The following is an 18,996-nucleotide window of genomic DNA, read 5'->3' as shown; positions in this document are numbered from 1 at the left end:
CTACGACCAGGTTATCTGCTGGTGCAGGACAGTACATGGGAAGGACAGATAACACAAGACCTGATGGTCTATGACCAGGTTATCTGCTGGTGGAGGACAGTACATGGGAAGGACAGATAACACAAGACCTGGTGGTCTATGACCAGGTTATCTGCTGGTGCAGGACAGTACATGGGAAGGACAGATAACACAAGACCTGATGGTCTATGACCAGGTTATCTGCTGGTGCAGGACAGTACATGGGAAGGACAGATAACACAAGACCTGATGGTCTATGACCAGGTTATCTGCTGGTGCAGACAGTACATGGGAAGGACAGATAACACAAGACCTGATGGTCTGTGACCAAGGTTATCTGCTGGTGGTAGCACACAGATGGAGACCAGATTGTGATGCAGATGGTTCCCTCGCGAGTCTTGACGCGACGTAATGTGGGGCCCGGATGGTCCTGGCATGATCAGGCAAATGGTCTGTTGCTCATAAAAGTCCCCCAGTACTGTGCCCCCCCCCTACCCGCCCCCCATCACCTGGCCTCACACCCCCACCTCACCAAGCAACCCCAGAACAACCCCCCCCCCCCCCCACTTTAACACAGTCCACTGCTCGCTACACATTACCCCAGAGTTCGCCCCGCTGCTGGGGAGCAACATCCCCTCCACTCACTCCCCACTACACATCACCCATCCCCCCACCACCCACCCGTTTCCCTGCCGTAAGTCCACCATATTTACCCCCTACCATCCCCCACTACACACCACCACCTCTCCTTGTGGGGATGTAGAACGTCATATTTACCCCAACCACCACTACCACTACCACTACACATGACCAAACCCGTCTGGCTGCTCCCGCCTCCCCAACACCCCTACACACACACACACACACACACACACACATACATACGTGCCATCTAAGTATAGTGAAGTATGGCACGGGGCCAGCGTGAGCGGGCGTACGTCTGCCCCAGCGACACACATGGCCAGCCGGTGGGCCAGTGTGCGAGACGCCCTAATGTGATGCAGAGATAAGGCGTTCCCTCACGTTCAGCCACTCGGGCGGTCCACCATCTGTACCTCGACACCTCACTACCTCGCTGAACACAACCCGGGCTTGGCCTACGTCAGCAGGAACAGCTGCTGCTGCTGCTGCTTCGAGAACACCATAACTCGACCTGTTATACCCTGAACGTACGTCGAGAACACAGCACATGTCGACCAGCGATGTTACACCTACACCTGGACGGTATACAGACCGGCCCAGGTAAATGCTAAGGGCAAACGCTGCTTGCCCCCCCCCCCCCCCCCCCGACCGTCGTATGTAAACAAGAGGCCAGGAGATAAGGCCGACCCTTATCTCAGCCTTAATAACGTGTCACAATACACCACACACACACACACACACACACATACACACAACACACACACACACACACACACACACACACACACACACATACACACACACAACGTCTGCCACCAAACCGCCGTCCCTTACAGCAACTCGCGGGTTGACCCAAGTTATATCCTTACATGTGTCTTACCTTCACCCACTGTGACACCACTGTAGCAAGTTCCTCTGTCCAGTGTCACACACCACTGTAACAAGTCTCTCTGCCCATTACCTAGTGTAGACACCACTGTAACAAGTCTCTCTGCCCATTACCCAGTGTGACACCACTGTAACAGGTCTCTGCTCATTACCTAGTGTAGACACCACTGTAACAAGTCTCTCTGCCCACATCATTCATGCAGCTTACAAACCTCAATTCAACTTCATCTTTACTCGATGCGTCAGGGTGGAAAACAAAAGCCATCATATACCCCCAGGGCTCGCACCTCCCTAAGGGCCAAGCCATCGTGCAGGGCCGGTGGTCAGCTACTGCGACAGGGGCAGGAGGCCCTTAATCAAAGAGGGGCCGCACCATCAGGCCCTTACTGCTCAGAGAAGACCCAAGCTACCCAGCCAGCACACGGCCAGCCTCCACACCATCACACGGCCAGCCTCCACACCAGCACACGGCCAGCCTCCACACCAGCACACGGCCAGCCTCCACACCAGCACACGGCCAGCCTCCACACCAGCACACGGCCAGCCTCCACACCAGCACACGGCCAGCCTCCACACCAGCACACGGCCAGCCTCCACACCATCACACGGCCAGCCTCCACACCATCACACGGCCAGCCTCCACACCATCACACGGCCAGCCTCCACACCAGCACACGGCCAGCCTCCACACCATCACACGGCCAGCCTCCACACCATCACACGGCCAGCCTCCACACCAACACACGGCCAGCCTCCACACCAGCACACGGCCAGCCTCCACACCAGCACACGGCCAGCCTCCACACCAGCACACGGCCAGCCTCCACACCATCACACGGCCAGCCTCCAAACCAGCACACGGCCAGCCTCCACACCAGCACACGGCCAGCCTCCACACCAGCACACGGCCAGCCTCCACACCAGCACACGGCCAGCCTCCACACCAGCACACGGCCAGCCTCCACACCAGCACACGGCCAGCCTCCACACCATCACACGGCCAGCCTCCACACCAGCACACGGCCAGCCTCCACACCAGCACACGGCCAGCCTCCACACCAGCACACGGCCAGCCTCCACACCAGCACACGGCCAGCCTCCACACCAGCACCGTCACGAGCAACACACGCCACCGTCTGCTGCCCAGTAGGGAGCAACACACGCCACCGTCTGCTGCCCAGTAGGGACCAGCAACACACGCCACCGTCTGCTGCCCAGTAGGGACCAGCAACACACGCCACCGTCTGCTGCCCAGTAGGGACCAGCAACACACGCCACCGTCTGCTGCCCAGTAGGAAGCAACACACGCCACCGTCTGCTGCCCAGTAGGGACCAGCAACACACGCCACCGTCTGCTGCCCAGTAGGGACCAGCAACACACGCCGCCGTCTGCTGCCCAGTAGGGACCAGCAACACACGCCACCGTCTGCTGCCCAGTAGGGACCAGCAACACACGCCACCGTCTGCTGCCCACTTGCTCCCCTGCCAATCTGCTCGGTCCAGCGAGCCGTCAACAGCCAGTGTGACGTGGTCAGGAACACTGAACCATCGTTACGACCATCGTACCGTAACTACCTCCACCATACGACACGCCCGTACCTCTACTCTAATCCTCGCCAAACACAGGTATACTCCAATCCTCGCCAAGCACAAGCATACTCCACTCCTCGCCAAACACATGCATGTACTACAATCCTCGCCAAACATAAGTATACCACCGCCAAACTTCCGTATATACCCCCTAGTCCTCGCCAAACATAAGTATACTATCGCCAAACTTCCGTATATATCCCCTAGTCCTCGCCAAACATAAGTATACTATCGCCAAACTTCCGTATATACCCCCGCCAAACATAAGTATACTATCGCCAAACTTCCGTATATACCCCCGCCAAACATAAGTATACTATCGCCAAACTTCCGTATATACCCCCGCCAAACATAAGTATACTATCGCCAAACTTCCGTATATACCCCTGCGTCAGTCCTCGCCAAACATAAGTATACTATCGCCAAACTTCCGTGTATACCCCCGCCAAACATAAGTATACTATCGCCAAACTTCCGTATATACCCCCGCCAAACATAAGTATACTATCGCCAAACTTCCGTATATACCCCCGCCAAACATAAGTATACTATCGCCAAACTTCCGTATATACCCCCGCCAAACATAAGTATACTATCGCCAAACTTCCGTGTATACCCCGCGTCAGTCCTCGCCAAACATAAGTATGCTATCGCCAAACTTCCGTATATACCCCTGCGTCAGTCCTCGCCAAACGTAAGTATACTATCGCCAAACTTCCGTATATACCCCTGCGTCAGTCCTCGCCAAACATAAGTATACTATCGCCAAACTTCCGTTTATACCCCTGCGTCAGTCCTGGCCAAACCTCCACGCCTCACCAAGTTCTCGTCAGAGAACACGGCTGGCCAGAAACACGAAGAGCCAGACACGTGTAGGCCTTCATCACATGGCAATAATTACTGCCACCCACCACCACCACCACCATCACCCACCACCACCACCACGACCCACCACCACCCACCATCACCACCAGTAGGCCTTCATCACATGGCAATAATTACTGCCACCCACCACCACCACCACCATCACCCACCACCACCACCACGACCCACCACCACCCACCATCACCACCAGTAGGCCTTCATCACATGGCAATAATTACTGCCACCCACCACCACCACCACCATCACCCACCACGACCCACCACCACCCACCACCATCACCACCTACCACCACCATCACTACCCCTGGCCAGGCGACGGCTCCAGCTGGGGTCATTATTTTTACCACACAAGACCCAGCTGGCGGTAATGACGTGTGTGTGTGTGTGTGTCTCACTCATGCCAGGCTAACACACCTGCATATGGGATGGTACCGGTGGCAGATGGGACGGTACCACTGACAGATGGGATGGTACCGGTGGCAGATGGGATGGTACCGGTGACAGATGGGATGGTACCGGTGGCAGATGGGATGGTATCATCATTTAAACATTCAGCAACACGATGTATCGACAACACCCACCACAACCCACACCAATAATAACCTAACACCAACAACCACAACCATCCTCCCCACCAACCACAACCACAACTACCACCACCACACACGGAGTAGCAGGAGGGAGGGAGGGAGGGAGGGAGTCATCAGGGTGGTGGCTCCGCTTCCTTACATATATTTTGTGTCAACTTCTTCTTGATCAAGACGACTCAAAGGCGCCTCGCTATTTGTCTAATGCCCTGGCACTCCCCCCCCCCCCCCCCCCCCCCCATCACTGGGGAGGGGAGATACACAAGATCACACAAGAGCCAGACTGATGAAACGAAGGGAGGGAGGGGTGTACTGGGGGGGGGGGTGAAGTGTGGGGGAGGGAAGGATGCCACTGGGGAGGAGACGGGGTGGGGGGATGGGGAGATGACACACACCGAGATGAATGAGATGAACGGGTTGGGATGAATGGGGAGAATGCAGGTTGAGGGACGGGGAGACGACAGAGCCTGAGGGATGGAGAGTGGAGAGGGGAAGTGGGGGGGGGGGGGTCAGGGTGAGTGGGATGGGGAGATAAAGAAATATGTGGAGGGGAGAGAACATATTAATATATGTGGGGGAGAGAAGAGGGTAAGATGTAAAAGGGAGAGAACATATCAAGGGCACTGGGGAGATAACTGGCAGATGGACGGGGAGAGCAAATCTGTGTAAGGCAACAAGGATATAGATGGGGAGATAACACATCACGGGCACTGGGGGTGGTAACTGTGTTACTTATGAGGACAGAAGATGTGAGGGGGAGATGAGAGAAATGAGGGAGGTAAAGTTGTAAGAGGCGTGGAGGGAGAGAGAGAACAATGAGAGGGTTGGGGTGCTACAGAGTAATGACTATGGGGAGAAAACAAAGCAAGAGGGAAGGGGAGAGGAGAGAGCAGGAAAGTGAGTGTGGGGTAGCACTTTGAAGGGGGCAAAAACGAGTGGGAGGGACAAGGGAGGGAGTCATGTGGGGACAGGGGAGGGACTGTGGGAGGGAGTCATGTGGGGTCAGGGGAGGGACTGTGGGAGGGAGTCATGTGGGGTCAGGGGAGGGACTGTGGGAGTCATGTGGGGTCAGGGGAGGGACTGTGGGAGGGAGTCATGTGGGGTCAGGGGAGGGACTGAGGGAGGGAGTCATGTGGGGACAGGGGAGGGACTGTGGGAGGGAGTCATGTGGGGTCAGGGGAGGGACTGTGGGAGGGAGTCATGTGGGGTCAGGGGAGGGACTGTGGGAGGGAGTCATGTGGGGTCAGGGGAGGGACTGTGGGAGGGTTATGGTTAATGTGCCAAGGACAGAAGGTACAGGAGGGTTAATGTGCCAGGACAGGGGAGACAGGAGGGTTAATGTGCCACGGACAGGAGGGTTAATGTGCCACGGACAGGGGAGACAGGAGGGTTAATGTGCCACGGACAGGGGAGACAGGAGGGTTAATGTGCCACGGACAGGAGGGTTAATGTGCCAAGGACAGAAGGTACAGGAGGGTTAATGTGCCACGGACAGGAGAGACAGGAGGGTTGATGTGCCACGGACAGAAGGTACAGGAGGGTTAATGTGCCACGGACAGGGGAGACAGGAGGGTTAATGTGCCACGGACAGGGGGGTTAATGTGCCACGGACAGAAGGTACAGGAGGGTTAATGTGCCACGGACAGGAGAGACAGGAGGGTTAATGTGCCACGGACAGGAGGGTTAATGTGCCACGGACAGGGGAGACAGGAGGGTTAATGTGCCACGGACAGGGGAGACAGGAGGGTTAATGTGCCACGGACAGGAGGGTTAATGTGCCACGGACAGGAGGGTTAATGTGCCACGGACAGGGGAGACAGGAGGGTTAATGTGCCACGGACAGGAGGGTTAATGTGCCAAGGACAGAAGGTACAGGAGGGTTAATGTGCCACGGACAGGAGAGACAGGAGGGTTAATGTGCCACGGACAGAAGGTACAGGAGGGTTAATGTGCCACGGACAGGGGAGACAGGAGGGTTAATGTGCCACGGACAGAAGGTACAGGAGGGTTAATGTGCCACGGACAGGAGAGACAGGAGGGTTAATGTGCCACGGAAAGAAGGTACAGGAGGGTTAATGTGCCACGGACAGGGGAGACAGGAGGGTTAATGTGCCACGGACAGGAGGGTTAATGTGCCACGGACAGGAGAGACAGAAGGGTTAATGTGCCACGGACAGGAGAGACATGAGGGTTAATGTGCCACGGACAGGAGAGACAGGAGGGTTAATGTGCCACGGACAGGAGGGTTAATGTGCCAAGGACAGAAGGTACAGGAGGGTTAATGTGCCACGGACAGGAGACGGGGGAAGCAGTGTTACAAGTGACAGGTGACAGACAGACGGAAGTGTTGCCAACATCAGGAGCCAGGAGGAGGAGGTGGAGGAGGAGGAGGAGGAGGAGGAGGAGGTGGAGGAGGTGGTGTCTGACGTGCCACGGGCATGTGAGTTGGCAGCCCACACCGTGCCCCACCCTGGGCAGACTGTACGGTGGGGGTGGGGGTGGGGGTGGGGGTGGGGGTGGGGGGATGAAAGTGCTATAGGGGGAACAGAGCGAGATTCCGAGGTGGACAAGCGCTACGTAACCACTGCTCATGATGACGACCACTGATAATACACAACATGTTAAGTGAGACGTATATATATATATATATATATATATATATATATATATATATATATATATATATATATATATACCATGTCTTTACTCCCACAAGTGTAAACACACACACTTCTATGAGTCCACGGGGGAAAACGAAACACGATAAGCTCCCAAGTGCACTTTCGTGTAATAATCACATCACATACATGGCTTCACTATATATTCCAGCCCAAACATCTCTCCCTGTACTTCAATACCTCCCCCCCACCCCCCGCTCTCTTCATTCACCTCCTTCAATCATTTCCTTCGCCATGTAAATGAGCTTACGCTGCACCGAAGATTGTACACAATCGTTTGTGAAGTAATCACACACACACCCCAGGAATGGTCGTCGACCCATCATAACAAAATGCGATTTCAAAATATGAATAAAAAAGGCGAGGGGGAGGATGGGGGGGGGGGGGGGGAACCTGAGGCCATTCAGAGGATGCTTTGTTAAATAAATAAATACAAGTGTAAATGAAGCTGTAAATCAAGTTCTCGGCCCAAGTGTAGACGAGGCGAGAGAGAGGTAACAATGAGTTGGCCACAATATGTGATTATCTTCCTCAGGCGGGGGGGGGGGGGGGGGGGGCAGCCCACACAATACACGGTGAGAGCCTCTCACTACCTCTCCTCCTCTCTCTCTCTCTCTCTCTCACACACACCTCACAATCCCCCTGCCTCCCCCTGCCTCCCCCTCTTCCCCCTCTTCAACGCAACACAAGAGATATAATCAAGATGTGCCCCCCCCCTCCCCCTCCCACCTCGATTACTGTGTTGCCATGCATGATCATTGACGATCAACCCCCCCCCACACAACACCCCCTCCTCTCCCACCACCCCCTACCCACCAAAACCCGTATTATGTGTCAAAGAAAAAATGATCCATCCCCCCCCCCCGCCTCTCATCCAAGGATGATCAATTTCCCCCACCCCCTTCCACTGCCCCACCCCCTTCTCTCTCTCTCTCTCTCTCTCTCTCTCTCTCTCTCTCTCTCTCTCTCTCTCTCTCTCTCTCTCTATCTATCTATCTATCTATCTATCTCTCTCTCTAAACCACTGCGCCACATGCATTTATCCTTCCATTCTCTTTTTCTTATCTTCTTCCTAATCTCCTTCTTTATCTCCTTCTTTATCTTCTCTATCTCCTTTATCTTCTTTATCTCCTTCTTTATCTTCTCTATCTCCTTCTTTATCTTCCTTATCTTCTTTATCATCTTTTATCTTCATCTTTATCTCCACGTCACCCATGACCCACCAGTTTCAAGATACAACACACACAACACGCCACACCTCCTCCTCCTGCAAGGCCGCGCCACCTTAACCAGCCTGGTTGACCAGGCAAGTATGGATATGTACATATATATGTATGTAACGTCTGTGTATGTATATGTATATGTGCGTTTATGTATACGAGTGGATGGGCGATTCTTCGTCTGTTTCCTGGCGCTACCTCGCTAACGCGGGTAACGGCGATCAAGTATAACGATTATATATATATATATATATATATATATATATATATATATATATATATATATATATATATATGCGCTACCACGCTAACGTGGGAGACAGCGACAAAGTATATTATAATAATAATAATAATAATATATATATATTTTTTTTTTTTCCCAAAAGAAGGAACAGAGAAGAGGTCCAGGTGAGGATATTCCCTCAAAGGCCCAGTCCTCTGTTCTTAACGCTACCTCGCTATCGCGGGAAATAGCGAATAGTATGAAAAAAAAAAAAAAAAAAAAAAAATATATATATATATATATATATATATATATATATATATATATATATATATATATATATATATATATATATATATAGCAGTAAACATATGTAATATAAAATAATTACCATCCACCCTGAGAATCGAACCCCCGGACCTTCAGTGTGGCAGCCACACGCGCAGTATCTCATCTCGCAGTCCGGGACGCCCGACGTAGCGGCGATAGACCCGTGGCCTCGGGGTTAGGCTACCTGGATGCTACACGGATGGTCCTGGATTCGATTCTCCACACACACACACACACACACACACACATATATATATATATATATATATATATATATATATATCTTACCGTGTTATAGCACCGTCTGCATCCTTGCCAATACTCACCTAAAAAGAGAATTAAAAACATATTACTATAATCAATAAAAAACATTTTTTTCATACATACTCGCCATTTCCCGCGTTAGCGAGGTAGCGTTAAGAACAGAGGACTGAGCCTTTGAGGGATTATCCTCACTTGGCCCCCTTCTCTGTTCCTTGTTTTGGAAAATTAAAAACGATATATATATATATATATATATATATATATATATATATATATATATATATATATATATATATTATCTATTTTGCCTTGTCGCTGTCTCCCGCGTTTGCGAGGTAGCGCATGGAAACAGACGAAAGAAATGGCCCAACCCACCCCCATACACATATATATACATACAAGTCCACACACGCAAATATACATACCTATACATCTCAATGTACACATATATATACACACACAGACACATACATATATACCCATGCACACAATTCACACTGTCTGCCTTTATTCATTCCCATCGCCACCTCGCCACACATGGAATACCATCCCCCTCCCCCTCGTGTGTGCGAGGTAGCACTAGGAAAAGACAACAAAGGCCCCATTCGTTCACACTCAGTCTCTAGCTGTCATGCAATAATGCCCGAAACCACAGCTCCCTTTCCACATACAGGCCCCACACAACTTTCCATGGTTTACCCCAGACGCTTCACATGCCCTGGTTCAATCCATTGACAGCACGTCGACCCCGGTATACCACATCGATCCAATTCACTCTATTCCGTGCACGCCTTTCACCCACCTGCATGTTCAGACCCCGATCACTCAAAATCTTTTTCACTCCATCTTTCCACCTCCAATTTGGTCTCCCACTTCTCCTCGTTCCCTCCACCTCCGACACATATATCCTCTCGGTCAATCTTTACTCACTCATTCTCTCCATGTGACCAAACCATTTCAAAACACCCTCTTCTGCTCTCTCAACCACACTCTTTTTATTGCCACACATCTCTCTTACCATTACATTACCTACTAGATCAAACCACCTCACACCACATATTGTCCTCAAACATCTCATTTCCAGCACATCCACCCTCCTGCGCACAACTCTATCCATAGTCCACGCCTAGCAACCGTACAACATTGTTGGAACCACTATTCCTTCAAACATACCCATTTTTGCTTTCCGAGATAATGTTCTCGACTTCCACATATTCTTCAACGCTCCCAGAATTTTCGCCCCCTCCCCCACCCTATGATTCACTTCCGCTTCCATGGTTCCATCCGCTGCCAAATCCACTCCCAGATATCTAAAACACTTCACTTCCTCCAGTTTTTCTCCATTCAAACTTACCTCATAACTGACTTGACCCTCAACCCTACTGCACCTAATAACCTTGCCCTTATTCACATTTACTCTAAACTTTCTTCTACCACACACTTTACCAAACTCAGTCACCAGCTTATGCAGTTTCTCACATGAATCAGCCACCAGCGCTGTATCATCAGCGAACAACAACTGACTCGCTTCCTAAGCTCTCTCATCCACAACAGACTGCATACTTGCCCCTCTTTCCAAAACCTTAACAACCCCATCCATACACAAATCAAACATCACACACCCCTGCCGCAAACCTACATTCACTCAGAACCAATCACTTTCCTCTCTTCCTACACGTACACATGCCTTACATCCTCGATAAAAAAAAATTCCACTGTTCTAACAACTTGCCTCCCACACTATATTCTTGATACCTTCCACAGAGCGTCTCTATCAACTCTATCATATGCCTTCTCCAGATCCATAAACGCTACATACAAATCCATTTACTTTTCTAAGTATTTCTCACGTACATTCTTCAAAGCAAACACCTGATCCACACATCCTCTACCACTTCTGAAACCACACTGCTCTTCCCCAATCTGATGCTCTGTACATGCCTTCACCCTCTCAATCAATACCCTCCCATATAATTTACCAGGAATACTCAACAAACTTATACTTCTGTAATTTGAGCACTCACTCTTATCCCCTTTGCCTTTGTACAATGGCACTATGCAAGCATTCCGCCAATCCTCAGGCACCTCACCATGAATCATACATACATTAAATAACCTTACCAACCAGTCAACAATACAGTCACCCCCTTTTTTAATAAATTCCACTGCAATAACATCCAAACCCGCAGTCTTGCCGGCTTTCATCTTCCGCAATGCTTTTACTACCTCTTCTGTTTACCAAATCATTTTCCCTAACCCTCTCACTTTGCACACCACCTCGACCAAAACACCCTATATCTGCCACTCTATCATCATACACATTCAACAAACCTTCAAAATACTCACTCCATCTCCTTCTCACATCACCACTACTTGTTATCACCTCCCTATTAGCCCCCTTCACTGAAGTTCTCATTTGTTCCCTTGTCTTACGCACTTTATTTACCTCCTTCCTAGACATCTTTTTATTCTCCCTAAAATTTAATGATACTCTCTCACCCTATCTTTCATTTGCCCTCTTTTTCACCTCTTGCACCTTTCTCTTGACCTCCTGCCTCTTTCGTTTATACATCTCCCACTCATTCGCATTAGTTCCCTGCAAAAATCGTCCAAATGCCTCTCTCTTCTCTTTCACTAATAATCTTACTTCTTCATCCCACCATTTATATATATATATATATATATATATATATATATATATATATATATATATATATATATATATATATATATATATATATATATAATATATATATATATATATATATATATATATATATATATATATATTTATTTATTTATTTATTTTGCTTTCTCACTGTCTCCCGCGTTTGCGAGGTAGCGCAAGGAAACAGACGAAAGAAATGGCCCAACTCACCCCCATACACATGTATATACATACACGTCCACACACGCAAATATACATACCTATACATCTCAATGTATACATATATATACACACACAGACATATACATATATACACATGTACATAAGTCATACTGTCTGCCTTTATTTATTCCCATCGCCACCTCGCCACACATGGAATAACATCCCCCTCCCCCCTCATGTGTGCGAGGTAACGCTAGGAAAAGACAACAAAGGCCACATTCGTTCACACTCAGTCTCTAGCTGTCATGTAATAATGCCCGAAACCACAGCTCCCTTTCCACATCCAGGCCCCACACAACTTTCCATGGTTTACCCCAGACGCTTCACATGCCCTGATTCAATCCATTGACAGCACGTCGACCCCGGTATACCACATCGATCCAATTCACTTTATTCCTTGCCCACCTTTCACCCTCATGCATGTTCAGGCCCCGATCACTCAAAATCTTTTTCACTCCATCTTTCCACCTCCAATTTGGTCTCCCACTTCTCCTCGTTCCCTCCACTCCGACACATATATCCTCTTGGTCAATCTTTCCTCACTCATTCTCTCCATGTGACCAAACCATTTCAAAACACCCTCTTCTGCTCTCTCAACCACACTCTTTTTATTTCCACACATCTCTCTTACCCTTACATTACTTACTCCATCAAACCTCACACCACATATTGTCCTCAAACATCTCATTTCCAGCACATCCACCCTCCTGCGCACAACTTTATCCATAGCCCACGCCTCGCAACCATATAACATTGTTGGAACCACTATTCCTTCAAACATACCCATTTTTGCTTTCCGAGATAATGTTCTCGACTTCCAAACATTCTTCAACGCTCCCAGGATTTTCGCCCCTCCCCCACCCTATGATTCACTTCCGCTTCCATGGTCCCATCCGCTGCCAGATCCACTCCCAGATATCTAAAACACTTCACTTCCTCCAGTTTTTCTCCATTCAAACTTACCTCCCAATTGACTTGACCCTCAACCCTACTGTACCTAATAACCTTGCTCTTATTCACATTTACTCTTAACTTTCTTCTTTCACACACTTTACCAAACTCAGTCACCAGCTTCTGCAGTTTCTCACATGAATCAGCCACCAGCGCTGTATCATCAGCGAACAACAACTGACTCACTTCCCAAGCTCTCTCACCAAAACTAATATGGACATCAGACTAGCAACTTAAAAGTTAATATAAATGGCTACAATAAAAAATTAGCATATATATTAATCTGTACGTGTATATATGTTTATATATACTTATTTATGAATACATTTATATTTATCATCATTGTGAATGCATGAATATTGAGTGTCATATAATGACACCCCCAGGCCACCCCTCCACACACACACACACACACACACTATAATCATATTTCCACAATAAACTGATATATATATATATATATATATATATATATATATATATATATATATATATATATACACACATATATATATATATATATATATATATATATATATATATATATATATATATATATATAGGTAAAACCACAATAAAAATTGTATAACAATATCGAAGTTGGTAAAATGAAATAAAACATACTAGAGCACAAGACCTGCCCAGAAACATCGTGCGCCTGGCACCAGGCATTACGGTGGCGTCGGAGGGCAAGAACGGCATAATCCACTGATGTTCAACCTCTGAGCATCTCTTGTGGTCTTTCTGTGCCACAGGTGATCAACACGGGACCCTCGCACAGGTCTCAGGAAATAACTGATCTTAATAACTGATTAACATCATATTTATTTTTCTTTTCTTAAGAAACAATTATAATCAGAGCTGATCGTACAGGACGGGAGGGCACAACGAATGAGTGTGAGGTAACTTTACCCAAGCCTTTTGGAGGCGACCAGTCGAGAGAGAGAGAGAGAGAGAGAGAGAGAGAGAGAGAGAGAGAGAGAGAGAGAGAGAGAGAGAGAGAGAGAGAGAGAGAGGTGAGGGGGAGTAGTGTCTTGCGTGAGGATGGGAGGGAGTGTGTCTGTGGGGGGAGGGAGAGGTTGTGAGCCCAGCTGGAAGTGTTGCCATCAGCCGGGTTCGTCATGGTACTCCACAAATTGGCGACACTTATCGCGTGGTCCGCCACGCTAATTATCAAATAAACACGACGAACACCACGGTCCCCGGGCACGACTGTGGGAGGGAGAGAGACGGGGGGAAGGGGGGGAGGGCAGCAGAGGGAAACACCGATAATTATCATAATGAGAACAGGAGATAAAAATTGATAACTGAAGATGGGGGAGAATTACGTTATGCATATGTGGTGTGAGGTGGTTTGATCGAATAAGTAATGTAAGGGTAAGAGAGATGTGTGGTAATAAAAAGAGTGTGGTTGAGAGAACAGTAGAGGGTGTTTTGAAATGGTTTGGTCACATGGAGAGAATGAGTGAGGAAAGATTGACCAAGAGGATATATGTGTCAGAGGTGGAGGGAACGAGGAGAAGTGGGAAACCAAAGTGGAGGTGGAAAGATGAAGTGAAAAAGATTTTGAGTGATCGGGCCTGAACATGCAGGAGGGTGAAAGGCGTGCAAGGAATAGAGTGAATTGGAACGATGTGGTATACTAGGGTCGACGTGCTGTTAATGGATTGAACCAGGGCATGTGAAGCATCTGGGGTAAACCATGGAAAGTTCTGTGGGGCCTGGATGTGGAAAGGGAGCTGTGGTTTCGGAGCATTATTACATGACAGCTAGAGACTGAGTGTGAACGAATGGGGCCTTTGTTGTCTGTTCCAAGTGCTGGTCATTGACAGTGTTGAATTCCAGCAACAAGATAGTTCTTTTGAGAAATATGTAACTCAGTGAAAAAAATAGGCCAGCAAATCACACACACACACACACACACACACACACACACACACACACATACACACACACACACACAACCTTCGGCAGCATCCCAGCCAACAAAGCCCCCCCCCCCCCTCTTCCCCAGCCTCCCCCACCAGCGACCCCCCCAGCAGTTGCTTCTGGTCACGATTTCAATCAGAGCAAATAGCCAATCAGGCTAGGCCGGGAATTACTGAGGGGCAGGCCCGGCCCGGCCAGGCTGGCAGCTACAGCGGGGATAGACAGGGGACGAGGAGGAGGTGGATGGGATGGACGGGGATGAAGCATGGATAGGTGATAGGGCAATTGAGGGAGGAGAGGGGAGCACTGATGGTAGGCCACACGGGGTGAGGGAGGCACAGGTAAGAGTGGAGGAAGGGAGGGAGGGAGGGAGGGAGGGAGAGGGGGAGGGAGGGAGAGGGAGAGGGAGAGGGAGAGAGAGAGAGAGAGAGTTCAGGGGGAGTGAGGGAGGGAGTGTGGTGGAGGTGATGTTGGAGGAAGGTGGAGGAGACTGGCAGGCCATTTGTTGGAGGGGTCAGGTCGGGACGTGGCGTTTGTTGGAGTAGGGTTGAGGCGTGGCGTTTGTTGGAGGTAAGGTCGTAGCGTGGAGGTTGTTGGAGGTAGAGTTGGGGACACGGGGGTATGGTGGAGGAAGATGGGAGGGAGGGAGGGGGGGTGAGGGGTGTTGTTTGGGGGGGATGAGAGACAAGTTAGTAGTGGGGGGAGGGGGGGTTGTCGTTTATGAAGGCTGGTAAGGGTAGGACTCAGCCCTGAGGGCTGGAGGAGAGGGAAGGTCCTAGCCCTGAGGGCTGGAGGAGAGGGAAGGTCCTAGACCCTGAGGGCTGGAGGAGAGGGAAGGTCCTAGACCCTGAGGGCTGGAGGAGAGGGAAGGTCCTAGACCCTGAGGGCTGGAGGAGAGGGAAGGTCCTAGACCCTGAGGGCTGGAGGAGAGGGAAGATCCTAGACCCTGAGGGCTGGAGGAGAGGGAAGATCCTAGACCCTGAGGGCTGGAGGAGAGGGAAGATCCTAGACCCTGAGGGCTGGAGGAGAGGGAAGGTCCTAGACCCTGAGGGCTGGAGGAGAGGGAAGGTCCTAGACCCTGAGGGCTGGAGGAGAGGGAAGGTCCTAGACCCTGAGGGCTGGAGGAGAGGGAAGATCCTAGACCCTGAGGGCTGGAGGAGAGGGAAGATCCTAGACCCTGAGGGCTGGAGGAGAGGGAAGATCCTAGACCCTGAGGGCAGCTGGCAGAGGGAGAGAGAGATATAGAACCACAGGTAAATAACTCCCGGTTCGAACCCAGCCCATTCCCTGGTGTCCCCCGGAGATCAAACTGCTACAGCTGGTCCACTTGACCACACAAGGATCAGTTATTACACACACACACACACACACACACACACTGGTGTTACCACTGACCACACCACACTGGGGTTACTGCTGACCACACCACACTGGGGTTACCACTGACCACACCACACTGGGGTTACTGCTGACCACACCACACTGGGGTTACCACTGACCACACCACACTGGGGTTACTGCTGACCACACCACACTGGGGTTACTGCTGACCACACCACACTGGGGTTACTGCTGACCACACCACACTGGGGTTACTGCTGACCACCACACTGGTACCACTGACACACCACACTGGGGTTACCACTGACCACACCACACTGGGGTTACTGCTGACCACACCACACTGGGGTTACCACTGACCAACCACACTGGGGTTACTGCTGACCACACCACACTGGGGTTACCACTGACCACACCACACTGGGTTACTGGCTGACCACACCACACTGGGGTTACCACTGACCACACCACACTGGGGTTACTGCTGACCACACCACACTGGGGTTACAGCTGACCACACCACACTGGGGTTACTGCTGACCACACCACACTGGGGTTACCACTGACCACACCACACTGGGGTTACTGCTGACCACACCACACTGGGGTTACCAGCTGACCACACCACACTGGGGTTACCACTGACCACACCACACTGGGGTTACAGCTGACCACACCACACTGGGGTTACCACTGACCACACCACACTGGGGTTACTGCTGACCACACCACACTGGGGTTACCACTGACCACACCACACTGGGGTTACCACTGACCACACCACACTGGGGTTACTGCTGACCACACCACACTGGGGTTACCACTGACCACACCACACTGGGGTTACCTGCTGACCACACCACACTGGGGTTACCACTGACCACACCACACTGGGGTTACCACTGACCACACCACACTGGGGTTACTGCTGACCACACCACACTGGGGTTACTGCTGACCACACCACACTGGGGTTACTGCTGACCACACCACACTGGGGTTACAGCTGACCACACCACACTGGGGTTACCAGTCTGACCACACCACACTGGGGTTACTGCTGACCACACCACACTGGGGTTACCAGCTGACCACACCACACTGGGGTTACCAGCTGACCACACCACACTGGGGTTACCACTGACCACACCACACTGGGGTTACCAGCTGACCACACCACACTGGGGTTACCAGCTGACCACACCACACTGGGGTTACTGCTGACCACACCACACTGGGGTTACCACTGACCACACCACACTGGGGTTACCACTGACCACACCACACTGGGGTTACCACTGACCACACCACACTGGGGTTACTGCTGACCACACCACACTGGGGTTACAGCTGACCACACCACACTGGGGTTACCACTGACCACACCACACTGGGGTTACTGCTGACCACACCACACTGGGGTTACCACTGACCACACCACACTGGGGTTACTGCTGACCACACCACACTGGGGTTACTGCTGACCACACCACACTGGGGTTACCACTGACCACACCACACTGGGGTTACCTGCTGACCACACCACATGGGGTTACCACTGACCACACCACACTGGGGTTACTGCTGACCACACCACACTGGGGTTACCACTGACCACACCACACTGGGGTTACCACTGACCACACCACACTGGGGTTACACTGACCCACACCACCACTGGGTTACCACTGACCAACCACACTGGGTTACTGTGACCACACCCACATGGGGTTACCACTGACCACACCACCACTGGGGTTACTGCTGACCACACCACATGGGGTTACCACCTGACCCACACCACACTGGGGTTACCTGCTGACACACCACACTGGGGTTTACCTGCTGACCCACCACACACTGGGGTTACTGCTGACCACACCACACTGGGGTTACCACTGACCACACCACACTGGGGTTACTGCCTGACCACACCACTGGGGTTACCTGCTGACCCACCACCACACTGGGGTTACTGCTGACACACCACACTGGGGTTACTACTGACCCACCACACTGGGGTTACTGCTGACCACACCACACTGGGTTACCACTGACACCACCCACACTGGGGTTACTGCTGACCACACCCACATGGGGTTACTGCTGACCACACCACACTGGGGTTACCCTGCTGACCACACCACACTGGGGTTACTGCTGACCACACCACATGGGGTTACCACTGACCACACCACACTGGGGTTACTGCTGACCACACCACACTGGGGTTACCACTGACCACACCACACTGGGGTTACACTGACCACACCACACTGGGGTTACTGCTGACCACACCACACTGGGGTTACTGCTGACCACACCACACTGGGGTTACTGCTGACCACACCACACTGGGGTTACCACTGACCACACCACACTGGGGTTACTGCTGACCACACCACACTGGGGTTACCACTGACCACACCACACTGGGGTTACTGCTGACCACACCACACTGGGGTTACCACTGACCACACCACACTGGGGTTACTGCTGACCACACCACACTGGGGTTACCACTGACCACACCACACTGGGGTTACCACTGACCACACCAC

At 50.9% G+C, this 18,996-nt stretch overlaps 1 protein-coding gene across 6 annotated transcripts in view; it reads right to left on the bottom strand.

Annotated features, from left to right (window-relative positions):
• Nucleotides 1-18,996, bottom strand: part of LOC139748197 (uncharacterized) — a 588,267-nt gene that overhangs the window by 316,644 nt on the left and 252,627 nt on the right. Inside the window, exon 5 of one of the 6 annotated variants that reach the window (XM_071661021.1) lies at nt 9,335-9,386. The exons of the other annotated variants lie outside the window; for them this stretch is intronic. Coding sequence (XP_071517122.1) covers nt 9,383-9,386 — 4 coding nt within the window. The 3' untranslated portion in view covers nt 9,335-9,382. Of the gene's footprint in view, nt 1-9,334; nt 9,387-18,996 lie in introns of those variants that run through there. 6 annotated transcript variants of the gene reach the window in all.

This window comes from Panulirus ornatus, chromosome 73 (genome assembly GCF_036320965.1).
Source record: "Panulirus ornatus isolate Po-2019 chromosome 73, ASM3632096v1, whole genome shotgun sequence".
NCBI lineage: Eukaryota > Metazoa > Arthropoda > Malacostraca > Decapoda > Palinuridae > Panulirus > Panulirus ornatus.
The sequence above is the reverse complement of the archived record's forward strand: the minus strand, read 5'-3'. Positions and strand labels throughout refer to the sequence as shown.